General features: G+C 39.8%; 1 protein-coding gene across 10 annotated transcripts in view; it reads left to right on the top strand.

Moving 5' to 3' along the window:
* ppp6r2a (protein phosphatase 6, regulatory subunit 2a) overlaps positions 1–14,436 on the top strand; it is a 119,097-nt gene that overhangs the window by 39,911 nt on the left and 64,750 nt on the right. For all 10 annotated transcript variants that reach the window (XM_062994416.1, XM_062994399.1, XM_062994432.1 and 7 more), the window contains 7 exons: positions 8,002–8,115; positions 10,181–10,307; positions 10,450–10,602; positions 12,194–12,394; positions 12,544–12,608; positions 12,718–12,833; positions 14,043–14,128. In XM_062994416.1, the coding sequence (XP_062850486.1) occupies positions 8,002–8,115; positions 10,181–10,307; positions 10,450–10,602; positions 12,194–12,394; positions 12,544–12,608; positions 12,718–12,833; positions 14,043–14,128 (862 nt within the window). The remainder of the gene's footprint in view (positions 1–8,001; positions 8,116–10,180; positions 10,308–10,449; positions 10,603–12,193; positions 12,395–12,543; positions 12,609–12,717; positions 12,834–14,042; positions 14,129–14,436) is intronic.

Raw genomic sequence — 14,436 nt, 5'->3', positions numbered from 1 at the left:
ACTTACAAGTTAGATCAGTGGTTAAACACATTAACGCGCAAGTGCAAACTTGTTCTCTAAAACAGTTCAGAGTTGTTTGTATCGGATGAAGCGCCTCTTATGTTTATCCAAAGATAATAATATTGGCATTGTAGAACAGAACTCCCCATCCAACCTCACCAAACATGCTGATGTAAGTTAAGAATGATTAACAAAGTAAAGCCGCAGCATCATATTTTTTTATTTCTTATAATTAGCATTAAGATTGTTAAGTGAATACATCTTTAAGTGATGTATCATTTTCCAAAACTCACGGTCAACAAATATTTCAGCTAACTTTTGAATTACACCGGCAGAGAAAAGATTCATTGATTGAGAAAAATGCACATCTTTAACCCTTTAATGGTCTCAACAAGAAAAGATTGTTTAAAAAATTATTTATTTGCTTTTCCTATTTTTCAACTTTTCCCAACTTTTCATGGATGATTTTCAGCTGCTAGCTTTAAGTTGACATACGTTAGAAAGGGTGTTTTCTTAAAATGTGTCATCTACCAACATTTTTGAGTTTAACACGTCAACCGGGGAGTAGATACTCAAACAAGATTATTTGAATATAGCTTATTTTACCCAAGTATTTAGACTCAAAGTAAGCTTAACCAAATAGTTGAGCAGACCATTAAAGGGCTAAAAGTGCCACACGTTTTCAGGGCTCTAGACTAACTTTTTGAACTGGTTGCACTGGTGCGCCTAACTTTTTTCTTAGGTGCACCAGCACAAAAGTTAGGTGCACCCAAATTTTCGACCGCATCGCATTTAACACCGCAGTTTTACAGGTTCACTTTTTTTTTTATTATTATTTTTTTTTTTTTATCACTGTCCATACAGGCAATATTGACTTGAAAATAACTAACAATCTGGTGAACATGGCCTCGTCTGATGATCTGTTTGCTGCTGCCTGCCGCTGAAAGGCAGTGGGGAGAGGGGACACTTGGGCAGTGAATTTATCGCGGCATGTAATGTGTTTTATAGATGCATTGGGCTTTTTCAGCCTTTCAATTCGAAATGTATTAGAACCAGTCACAAATATGCTATTGCCGGCCACTGTCTTCCCATGCTCTTTACAGTTAATTATAGTATTATAGACTAATAATTATAGCACACTTATAAAAATTATAAAAATAATAATAGAGTAAATGTGTATGTATGTGTGTACGTACAGTGTATCACAAAAGTGAGTACACCCCTCACATTTCTGCAGATATTTAAGTATATCTTTTCATGGGACAACACTGACAAAATGACACTTTGACACAATGAAAAGTAGTCTGTGTGCAGCTTATATAACAGTGTAAATTTATTCTTCCCTCAAAATAACTCAATATACAGCCATTAATGTCTAAACCACTGGCAACAAAAGTGAGTACACCCCTAAGAGACTACACCCCTAAATGTCCAAATTGAGCACTGCTTGTCATTTTCCCTCCAAAATGTCATGTGATTTGTTAGTGTTACTAGGTCTCAGGTGTGCATAGGGAGCAGGTGTGTTCAATTTAGTAGTACAGCTCTCACACTCTCTCATACTGGTCACTGAAAGTTCCAACATGGCACCTCATGGCAAAGAACTCTCTGAGGATCTTAAAAGACGAATTGTTGCGCTACATGAAGATGGCCAAGGCTACAAGAAGATGGCCAACACCCTGAAACTGAGCTGCAGCACAGTGGCCAAGATCATCCAGCGTTTTAAAAGAGCAGGGTCCACTCAGAACAGACCTCGCGTTGGTCGTCCAAAGAAGCTGAGTGCACGTGCTCAGCGTCACATCCAACTGCTGTCTTTGAAAGATAGGCGCAGGAGTGCTGTCAGCATTGCTGCAGAGATTGAAAAGGTGGGGGGTCAGCCTGTCAGTGCTCAGACCATACGCCGCACACTACATCAAATTGGTCTGCATGGCTGTCACCCCAGAAGGAAGCCTCTTCTGAAGTCTCTACACAAGAAAGCCCGCAAACAGTTTGCTGAAGACATGTCAACAAAGGACATGGATTACTGGAACCATGTCCTATGGTCTGATGAGACCAAGATTAATTTGTTTGGTTCAGATGGTCTCAAGCATGTGTGGCGGCAATCAGGTGAGGAGTACAAAGATAAGTGTGTCATGCCTACAGTCAAGCATGGTGGTGGGAATGCCATGGTCTGGGGCTGCATGAGTGCAGCAGGTGTTGGGGAGTTACATTTCATTGAGGGACACATGAACTCCAATATGTACTGTGAAATACTGAAGCAGAGCATGATCCCCTCCCTCCGGAAACTGGGTCGCAGGGCAGTGTTCCAGCATGATAATGACCCCAAACACACCTCTAAGACGACCACTGCTTTATTGAAGAGGCTGAGGGTAAAGGTGATGGACTGGCCAAGCATGTCTCCAGACCTAAACCCAATAGAACATCTTTGGGGCATCCTCAAGCGGAAGGTGGAGGAGCGCAAAGTCTCGAATATCCGCCAGCTCCGTGATGTCGTCATGGAGGAGTGGAAAAGCATTCCAGTGGCAACCTGTGAAGCTCTGGTAAACTCCATGCCCAGGAGAGTTAAGGCAGTTCTGGGAAATAATGGTGGCCACACAAAATATTGACACTTCAGAAACTTTCACTAAGGGGTGTACTCACTTTTGTTGCCGGTGGTTTAGACATTAATGGCTGTATATTGAGTTATTTTGAGGGAAGAATAAATTTACACTGTTATATAAGCTGCACACAGACTACTTTTCATTGTGTCAAAGTGTCATTTTGTCAGTGTTGTCCCATGAAAAGATATACTTAAATATCTGCAGAAATGTGAGGGGTGTACTCACTTTTGTGATACACTGTATATCTATTTATATGTGTGTGTATATTTAAAATTGTGTGTGTGTGTATGGGGCTCTAGAGTGTTAAGAGTGTAATCTTAAATGCAGTGCATTATATTATCGGCTTTACTGTATCTTTTACACAGATTCCCAAAATCTCTTGCGGTGCACTCACTGCGTATTTTGACTACATGTATTGTAATATTATGGTCTTTTAGTTATTTTTATATTTTACTTAACAAAAATATTGTCGTGTTTTTACTTTCACTATTGCAGCACTTTACCGCTAGCATTAGCCCCTTGCTACCGTAGAGGGTCGGCTCACCTAGCCGCTGTCCAGTGGGGATGCTGCGGGTCTTTTGCTGTGCGGTGGTGGAGGTGTGGGAATAAAGGCACACGACAGGGTCGAGTCACTTTAACTGTTTAGTCAGGACTTAAGTGAGGGTTACAACACTACACCGCCGAGCTCCAGAACCCGAACTTCCATTCTGGGGACATCCGGCGAGTCTCATATACAAAACTAAACTTACTGCAGAACGTCCGAACGCACGTGTATAAACCTGGTGCTGCATTCTGATTGGCTGAGCTGAATGTCGCTCACATATCACCGCTACAATATTGTCCCGCCCTTCACTATCTCTGATTGGTTTAGACCAGAGCGGTAGAGAGAACAGAGTGGCGACACTCCCATAGGGAACCGTTGGAAAGGGGGCGGGACATATTTTCTGTGCAGCTTCCGGGTTGTGGAGCTCTGTATAGTTCCAAACATCCCATAGAGCCCCATTCATTTTCACTACTTATCAAGCATTTTTAGCTGTTTGTTGCTTTGTTTTAAAAAAATAATGAATTTGATGTCATTAATATACTTAATACTGTTATTGTTTAGCATTTGCTCAGCACTAAATGTTACATGTTTATCTTAATTAATAGGTGTAACTGAATTTAGCTTAGTCAGCTAAGCTAAATTATTGACACTAGAGTCTTTTCACCTAAAATTGATTAATTAAAAGTTGATTAATCAAGAGTCTTGTTACAGAAATGATAATAAAACATCAGAGCCATAATAAATCATTATACTTTTACTTTCATTCTTAAGTACATTTGAAGGTAAATTTAGTTTAGTACTTTAGTGGAGGTAAAGAGTATTTTACTTTTACTACTACTTTTACTGGAGTAATATTTCACCTTGGATATCTCTACTTCAACTCAGCTACATGGTTTGTGTATCTTGTCCACCACTTACATTAGACAAAATGAACTAGTGCATATTAATTATGAATTAATTCATGTATTACATGTAGGAATAAATTATTACTTACTCATGAAATAAGACATGAATTAATGCTATTTCATGTACCTGCACTATAATGTTAAAGGTATTGGTACGGTAGTGTGTTTATCAATCTGTTCATTCAGTGCAGGTAAACCTTATGAATCCAGCCACATGGCTTAGTGTTTAACCAAAATGATTATTATTATGAATCCTCGGGAAAGTGAAGGGAGATTAGTTTATGTAAAAAACTAAACATAAAAAACTCTTTAATCTCTGTACTGTATATCGTCTCTACTACTTAATGATATCACATTATGTAATGTATGCTAATATAATGTACTGTGTGTTAACAAGAACGACCTATTAAGTCATTATAAACATCAATCTTCCACTTTATATACCAAATTGATATTAAAGCAGATGCAGTAAATGTAAAGGCAGGTGAAAATACCCAGAAATTGTACAAATGTTTATTATTTAATGTTTAATATTTCATTTACTGCTGCCGGTCCCATAGGAGAACATGACAGCGCCGGGTTTGTTTGGAACTATTGGAGGGTTACATGAACCACGTGACCGCGTGGCGGCGAGATCAAGGAGTGTCGCAACTCTCTCTATCTACGGCTCTGGTTTAGACCATGTTATTGGCCTAATGTGTGTCTGGGTTTTTTTTCCCTCGGACGCCTGGTCGCACCGGTGCGACCTGAAATTTTTTTTTGTCGCACCATTGAGAAATTAGGAACCATCCGCTCAAATAAACCACAGCCATGGCTAAATAACGATACACTCCGGAAACAACGCTCGAAACTCAGGGCTGCCGAAAGAAAATGGCAAAAAAGCAAGAACCTGGCTGACCTAGCCAGTTACCAACTACTCTTGTCTAACTTCTCGGCCAGCATCACTACTGCTAAAGCTGACTATTATCAAAACAAAATCAGCTCCCTCACTGATTCATGAAAACTGTTTGCGGCATTCAAATCGCTACTTAACCCTCCACCTCCTCCTCCTACCAGCTGCCTCACAGCCGATGTGCTGGCATCGTTCTTCACTGGAAAAGTGTCGGCCATCAGCAGCCAGTTCACTGATCCACCCAAAGATATTCATTCAACCTCGGTCAAGGGCGCAACCTTTTCCTCGTTTACCCCTCTTACTGAGGACGAGGCACTGACTCTCCTTACATGTAGCCGTCCTACTACATGTCCGCTTGATCCAATTCCCACAAAACTGTTACAAGCAGTTGCTCCTGTGATAATTCCAGCTATCACACATGTGATCAACACCTCCTTAGCCGATGGAGAGTTCCCAACTGCCTTCAAACAGGCTCAAGTAACTCCACTACTCAAAAAACCTACTCTCAACCCTGACCAAGTTGATAACTATCGACCGGTCTCACTACTACCTTTTCTTTCCAAAGCGATAGAAAAAGTAGTCTACAAACAGGTCTCTGGTTTCCTCTCCCAGAATGACCTCCTGGACCAGAACCAGTCCGGCTTCAAAAAAGGGCACTCCACTGAAACGGCTCTGCTGTCTGTGACAGAAGCCTTAAAATCTGCCAAAGCTGCAGGGCAGTCCTCAGTCCTCATTCTACTGGACCTCTCAGCTGCTTTCGATATGGTCAATCATGACCTTCTGCTCACTATACTCTCAAACATGGGCATCTCAAACAAACCACTCTCATGGCTTAATTCATATCTCACCGGGCGTTCCTTCAAGGTGTCATGGTTAGGACAACTGTCCTCAGCCCACTCACTATCCACTGGAGTCCCCCAGGGCTCAGTACTGGGACCCCTTCTCTTCTCCATTTACACCACCTCTCTGGGTCAGATTATTCGCTCACATGGTTTCTCTTACCATTGCTATGCTGATGACACACAGCTCTATCTATCATTCCCGCCTGACGACTCCTCAATCTCGGCGCGGATATCACACTGCCTCTCAGACATATCCTCCTGGATGAAGGAACACCACCTTCAACTGAATCGATCTAAGACTGAACTGCTGATTCTTCCGGCAAAACAAACCGTACAGCACAGCCTCAGCATAACCATCGACTCGCTTTCACTCTCTCCAATAAAGGTTGCTAGGAACCTAGGAGTCATGATTGACGATCAGCTGTCCTTTACAAACCATGTTGCCTCAGTGACTCGGTCCTGCCGCTTTGCACTATACAATATCAGAAAGATCCGTCCGTTCCTAACGCAGTATGCCACCCAGCTCTTGGTCCAAGCTGTGGTCATCTCCCGCCTTGACTACTGCAATGCGCTGCTAACGGGCCTCCCGGCCTGTACCATAAAGCCACTACAGATGGTACAAAATGCAGCAGCTCGCTTGGTATTCAACCAACCAAAACGAGCACATGTTACTCCACTACTCATTGAGCTCCACTGGCTTCCGGTTGCTGCTCGCATCCAGTTCAAAGCTCTTACAATCGCCTACAAGGTGATAACGGGACAGGCACCCACTTACATGAACTCACTGCTAAAGGCTTACGTTACCCTCCGTCCGCTGCGCTCCTCCACAGAACGCCGTCTAGCTTTGCCGAAAGTACACACAAAGCAATCCAGGCTGTTCTCATACATAGTCCCCCGATGGTGGAACAAGCTTCCAGCCACTACCAGAGCAGGGGCGTCCCTCGCTACGGTAAAGAAACTCCTGAAGACCGAGCTCTTCAAGGAACACCTTCTCTCCTAACACCTCTAACACACTAACACCTCTAACCTCATTCTCATTCCCTCTCCTCCACTCTTCCTCCTCTAGTTCTTCTTCCTCTTTGTCTATGCCACCTTTCTGGCCTGGTAATCTAGCAAATCATTTCGTTTATTTATTTTTTCTTTTCTTATTTTTATATTATTTATGTTGTTTTTAGAGATGTACTCCATTTATTGTAAGTCGCTTTGGACAAAGGCGTCGGCTAAATGTAAATGTAATGTAATGTAATGTGCGACCAAATTGGTTGCACTCTAGAACCCTGGTTTTGTTAAAGAGTTTTGCTTCAAATTAATTCTGCCAAAATTCAGTGGTTATAGGTTATTGGTATATATCTATGACTTAAATGTACAACTCAAATCAGAAATCATATTGGGACAGTATAGGAAATGCAAATAAAAAAGATGCAGTGTTTCTTACATTTACAATGACTCTTATCCATCTTATATGAGCCCAATATATTTCATGTTTTGTCTGGTCAACTTCATTTTAATTGTTAACATACATCCACAGATTTGTGGACAGATCTGAAGATGGCAGTTCACAAAGTCTGAGCTTTGGCTGGCCCAAAGTCGTTAATTTTCCCAAGTCTAAGTTTGCAAGCTCTCTGGAGGAAGTTTACTTTAAGGATCCTCCCAAATTCGACTGCATTTACTGTCCCTCAGTTCTCACCAGTCTCTCTGTCCCTGTCACTAAGACGCCCCCATATTATGATGTTGCCATCACCATGCCATCACACTTGTTTGGATGTGATGAACTACATGATGTGCAGTGCCAGTTGTAGTGCCTGCTGTTCTGTTCAAGAAGTTCAGTTTTATTTTAACAGGTTCTTCCATTTCCTCAGATGACTTTTGGAGGTATTTTAGAGAGTGACCATTTGAGTTCTTTCTTACACCCCTGAGTAAGGTCCTACTTTGACAGGACAGCAAATTTGGATGCATACTGCATTGCACTGTAATGTACAGTGCAATGATAAAAGGGTCTTAGATTTTTTTGTACATTTTTGTAAAAGCTTGTTTGCACTTTATTATGGGTAATTAAGTGTAGGGTTGTGGGTAAAAAAATATATGCATTCAAAAATCAAATCCACAACACAACCCACTGCCAAGTCAATGGTTCTGAGTTCTTCCTCAATCTACCGTATATATTTTACTGAACCAAGGACCTACAAATTGTTTTGACTGCATAAAATATTTTGTCTTATAGAGAGGAGAATGTGGCGCAGCTTTTGAAGAGTATGTTGGAGGGGGAGAAAACTGAAGCTTCAGTTGTCAATGGAACTCAAGTGCTTCTTACATTACTGGAGTCAAGGAGGTCAGGGTAAGTAGAACTATAGGAACTAGTCTTTTTAATGTCTTTTTCTTTTAGAATTAAATTATGCAAGTAATTTGAAAGCCTAGGTTAACAGTGCATCGAAGTATTCGACTCATAAATATTTCTATATTTTAGACTATTACTTGGTGTTCAGCTGCAGTTATTGACTAGTTTTCATGAATCAGTTTGCTGTTTCTCAAGGTCTGGTTAGACTGAAGTGGAAGCTTTTAGGTGAAACGTTTTTTGATAATAAATCGAAACATCAGTCAGGTCATAGCAATCTATTAGGGATACTGTTTAGCTGCTTAGATTGTCAATCTGGTTAGGATTGATGGGTAAATTTGCTGTGCATAGTACAGAGAGATCTCGAATAATATCATGTTAACCTCCACTCCAAAAGGTTGTTTTTAAAAAAGTATTTTTTTTTTCCACAAACTTGTTCATTGTCTTGGTCCAGGTCACTGAAGGACAATTTCTATTTTTAGTCAAATTGTTGCCAGTCTCCAATTGTGACATTTGTGTTAAGAGGAATCATCCCCCTTTTCTTACATTTTGTCCGACCCCTCCTGTTTGATCCCCCATCCTGTATCACCCCCACTCCCTGTCTCCTACACACCTAACTAGAGATGCATGAGTACCGATACTAGTATCGGGTATTAGCCCGATACCGCGCTCATTAACTCGTACTCGTACTCGCAAACGAGGCTCCGATACTAAACATCCGATACCGTGTACCTAGTGCACGTTGCTGCGTTAGCGCTGGGATTTTTCAAGCTCACACGCACGTTTAATGTTATTTAGTTCCGTTTGAAAAAAGAAAAAAAACCTTCAAATAGAGCTAACAGTGAAGATAAACCGGTTACAAAAGCAGCGACCGCTGTTATAGGACGTGTGTGTCTTTAATACTCTGTTCACAGTGTCGATACAAGTGATTCAGGAGTCGACTCATTTTAAGCTTCTTTTCTCAGTCATCTCTCCATGTTTACTGTTATAATGAATGATGCGGTTGTAAATAAACACCAAATACTACAGAACATTTTGTGTGACTCGCTTACATTATAAAGCGCAGGCTTAATTATACTGGTTATTACCACAGAGCGGGAGCCGACTCAGAGTCGTTTACGATTTACCGAGGTGAACCACGAATGTATGTGCTGATAGAATCGGCTCAGATGGGATCGGACTGTATTATCTTTTTAAAGTAAAATCGCATCGCATGTATGATGTGCACAACGTTAATTACGTGCGTTTATTAATGAACGTTAACGTTAGCTTGTCAGAAGCTTTCTCAATGATGTCTGTGCGGTGTTTTTTTTTTTTTTTTTTTTTTTTTTTTTTTACACAATTAGTGATGGCAACCCAAGCAACTGTTCCACTGCACTATTTTACACTAAAAACTACACTATTCCATAATGCTCCAGATTGCATCATTCTAAATAGGTATCGGTATCGGCGAGTACAAAAATACATGTACTTGTACTCGTACTCGGTTGGGAAAAAATGGTATCGATGCATCCCTACACCTAACCGTCTCTCCTCACATCTTTTGTTATCCTGTATCCTGATCACCCTTCCCTTGTATTACCCCTTATTAAACCAACACCCCTCCAGTACCCCCCTCTGATCCTGTATTACCCACTGTAAAACCAACACCCCTTTATCACACTACCCCAACCTTTGGTCACCTTTTGTAGCCCCCCTCTGCATTGTCATTTCCTTCCCCCTTGACCTCCTCCTCTTTCTTCTTGTAATTCCTCCCCTCATTTCTAGTGTATATAAAGTCTTCCCAGATTATGCCTTGTTAGATTTTTTGTCGGTCTTCCAAGCTGTGCCCATACATCTATCTGTATGTGTTAATAAACGACTCTACTCCTGAAGACTGGCGGTCTCCTGGCTCCTGAATTTTGCTGAATTTCTAACAGTGTGTAAAGAGGGTTGCAGTAGTGTGTACACTATAGCATAATTCCTCTCTCTCTTTACTGCATTTGTAGAACCACCATTTATTTTATGTATACTATTATATTAAACTAAAAATCATTTACAAAACAAACTTTTGTCACTCTTTGCTCAGGCTGGAGGGTTTAATGGAGCTGTATTCTCAGGGATGTGAAAGGTCTTACACTGTCAATGGCAGTATTCTACGTGCTATTGAGCCTCATCTAAAAGACTTCCAGCAACTTTTGCTGGACCCTCCTAAGGTACTTAAATGACTTCAGTCAGCTTCATTATTATGGAATTTTGTAAACTTAATAATATTGTTATAAATTTCATGCAGGGTTTACCCTTTATGTCTTGATTTTTGAGAAATGTTCTCTATTTCCACTTGTTTTTCACATGCAGAAAAGTGCAATACTTACAACTGTTGGTGTTCTAGAGCAGCCGCTAGGGAATGCACGCCTTCATGTGGCCAGGCTGGTGGCTTCTCTACTGCAGACAAGTGATCCCAGCATCTGCCAGGAATTTTGCAGACTAAACATAATGGACCTGCTGTTGGTAAGGACTACACAGCATGAAACATATTTTGTTAATATACTTTTGTTTTTGCAGACTAAACATCATGGACCTGCTGTTGGTAAGGACTACACAGCATAAAACATATTTTGTTAATATACCTTTTTTCACTTCCAGTGCATGTTGGAAAGCAAATTGACCTCCTACTTTGTCGTTTAAAGACAGCAACTGACATGGCGTAAAGAATTAAACAAACAAACAGTGCATGTTGCTTATCGAATCTTTCCAACATGCTGGAATTTTTTTTTTTTTGCCACATGTTTAGTACCAATGTTTTATAACTTGGTGATTTGAGCATTGAGGGATACTGTTTTTCTTCTTCTTTTTTTTTAAAATTGAAAACAAATTTGATAATTTAATAATTTGATGATAAATTCAGCAGTCCTATAATACACACCTCTGGTCCCATTTTTTTTTTTTTTAAACAGCAAAATTTACATTGCTAATCGCTGTGTATAATTGCTTTCTATGCATATGTATAATAAACACTGGATCATTTGTTTGAATATTTAATTTGGCTTTTTTGGCTGAAGTTACCCACAAATTTATCTGGACTTTAGACTAGAGTTTGATTGGCTGCATTTCCATTTATGCTGATTAGCATGTTTAGTTAGCGTCTGTAATGAACTGTTTTCTACATGCTCTGTATAAAATCTATCTTAATGTTGAACTGGTTCTGGTAAACAATGTTTATCCATACTGTTCTACATTACTGCCACCTTCACTAGGGTTAACATTGTGACTTGTTGATATGCAACTTGGTAATGTGTTTTATATTTTACTGGGATGAGCTTGTTGGTTGTTGGGTAAAAAGAATTTGTCAAAATTTCTAGTCTGTACATTTTGATGTGAATTACAATAAGGCCAAATGATGCCACAAAATGCAATGCGAGAAACAAAACAAGCCCTACTGGCCATCTTGAAAAAACAAATAAATGTTGGTTCCTTACATGGTAATATGGTTATTTCTTTTTGGGAAGCTGTTTACCATGCTTTTGTGTTTGCTTGTACTGAAACAAAAATGTATAATCCAGACTTGCTGTTTAAAAGAAGGTGATGTGCTTAGATAAAGCAATAAGCCACGAGAGGCTGTGCATTACTGTGATTTTAGCACGGGGATCACGTTTTTGGCACGACGCGAAGCGGAGTGCCTAAAACTTCTTTCCCTGTGCTAAAATCATAACAGTAATGCACGGTCTCGAGTGGCTTATTGCTTTTATAAAACGGCGGTCAACATAAAATATAATAAATACAACAATGTTTAATTCATAAATGTATTTATTGTGTATAAACTTACAATAAAGCATTCTTCCGCGACGCAAAATAGTTCGATTAACAGTGTTGCTAGGCAACATGAGGGCGAAAATAACATTAACTTTTTCTATTCAGTGGCGTATTAATATGGAATGATGTGAGGTGGTCATAGGTGTGTGTTTATCGGGGATTTTACAACGGCTTCGAACGCGGCTCAGCCAATCAGATTTTAGGACCGGAACTATCCGTTTTATAATGTTTGTTTTACACTGTGTTTTATTTTCCAAAGAAAATATCACTAATTTCTTTTTACTTACAGGATTTATTTTTTAAATACACCTGGAATAACTTTTTGCACTTCCAAGTGGAGGTGTGTGTGGCGTCAATCTTAAACCACTCAGCTCACGTGGTTCTACAGGCCCAGATTCTACAGAACCATGATGAGAGGCCTGACCTGGATGGCCAAAGTAGCAACACGGAGCCAGCACACACGCCCATCCGTGATGCTTTGGTTGCCAATGTAAATATTTTCAACTTTAGTCTTGTAAATAAAAATGTATTCAAATTGATGCATTATGGTGATAGTTATTTAGGGCATATTTCCTCTGCTATACTATTTTTTTATTTACTAGAAGTTCAACTATTTGTATTTTTGTGGCCATTTTGCAGCTCTTCCAGCAGTGCCGCTTGGTGCAGAGGATTCTGGATGCATGGGAGGAGAATGACAAAATTCAGTATGAGCTGCTTCAGTATTTTACATTACAACACTCTTAAGTGGTAATAGTTATGTCAGGTTGATATGTTTTCCCCTTTTTGTTGGTTTACCATGTTTGAAATGGTCAGAGCTGAGGGAGGCACCAGGAGAGGTAACATGGGTCATCTGACTAGAATCGCCAACACTGTGGTTCAGACTTTGGAGAAAGGACAAGTCCAATCTCAGATTAGTGATCTGATCAAAGGTGGGTTTACAATTTGTTTGCAACATTAACATATACGAGATGTGGACAAAAAATTTCTGTGAATGTGACAATAAAAACAACAAAACAGAATACACCACCCCAAATCTAAAACAAGTTGGGACAGCATGGAAAATGCAAATAATAAAAAACAGCATTTCCTTACATTTACTTTTATTTTATTGCAGACAGTATGAACCTGAGATATTTCATGTTTTGTCTGGTCAACTTCATTTCATTTATTAATAAGCATCCATTTCTGCATTTCAGGCCTGCAACACATTCCAAAAAAGTTGGGACAGTAAAGTGTTTACTACTTTGTATTGTTGCCATTTTTTTCACCACACTTAAAAGACGTTTTGGCACCAAAGATACCAAGGGATTTAGTGTTTCAAGTTTTATTTTGTCCCATTCTTCCTGCAAACGCGTCCTAAGATGTGCAACAGTACGGGGTTGTCGTTGTCGCATTTTTCGTTTCAAAATTCTCCACACATTCTCTATTGGGGACAGGTCAGGACTGCAGGCAGACCAGGCCAGTACCCTCTTCTACCGCAGCCATGCCTTTAGAATTTGTGCAGCATGTGGTTTTGCATTGTCTTGTTGAAAAATGCATGGACGTCCCTGGAAAAGATGTACTTTTCTGCATGAATGCTGCCATCTCAGAAGGTAACCTTGTTACCTTTGCCAAGGGCACTAACATAGCCCCATACAATGACAGACCCTGGCTTTTGGACTTGCTGATAACAGTCTAGATGGTCCTTTTCGTCTTAGGTCTGGAGCACACGGCATCTATTTTTTCCAAAAAAGACCTGGAATGCTGATTCATCTGACCACAATACAAATTTCCACAGTGTAATGGTCCATCCTAGATGCCTCCAAGTCATACACACACTTTTGGCTTACAGCATCTTTTCTGTACACTTTTTATCAGCATTGTGTGCGTGTCATTTTTCCCAATTTTAAACTATTTTAAAATTGTTAAATAGTTGTAATTTTGTTTTTAAAATTTAATGTTCTCTTTGCTCCATTCCTGTTTGACGCTACTTTTTCAACAGATGCGTTTAGATGACTGTGCCACATTCTCAAACTTTCACATGTTTTTTATTCGGGATATCCAACTATTCACCAAACTTTTTGTCCACACCTTGTACTTCAGGCAACTAAGCTTTTCTTTAAAGTTTTAAGCTGGTTTCTTTTTTTGTGAATTTGCAGACCTTCCTGAGGACTGTAGAGGGCGCTGGGAGAGTTTTGTGGGTGAAACTCTGAGAGAAACAAACAGGAAAAACACAGTAGACTTGGCAAGTGATGAAAAAAAAAAACACATTCAGTGACGCTACATTATGAATTATGAGTTTTAAAAATAGTAATAAATATTGAAATATGTATGATTTATATGTAAGTTTACATCCAGGTACAGTTGCAGCTGTGTTAATTGGGTACTGGGTCATTTTTCTTGAAAAAAAAAAAAATTCTCAAATCACAACAACCAAGTTTTGCTGTTAGCAAATGACCTTGAACATACACCTATAATCACATATTCCAGATCACATATCGCTGCAGAAAGAAACCCTTTCTCAAAAGCAGGCAACTGTTTGAGTGTGAACAT

Source organism: Trichomycterus rosablanca, chromosome 1 (genome assembly GCF_030014385.1).
Source record: "Trichomycterus rosablanca isolate fTriRos1 chromosome 1, fTriRos1.hap1, whole genome shotgun sequence".
NCBI classification, from domain to species: Eukaryota; Metazoa; Chordata; class Actinopteri; order Siluriformes; family Trichomycteridae; genus Trichomycterus; species Trichomycterus rosablanca.
This window is presented reverse-complemented; position numbering and strand designations above follow the sequence as displayed.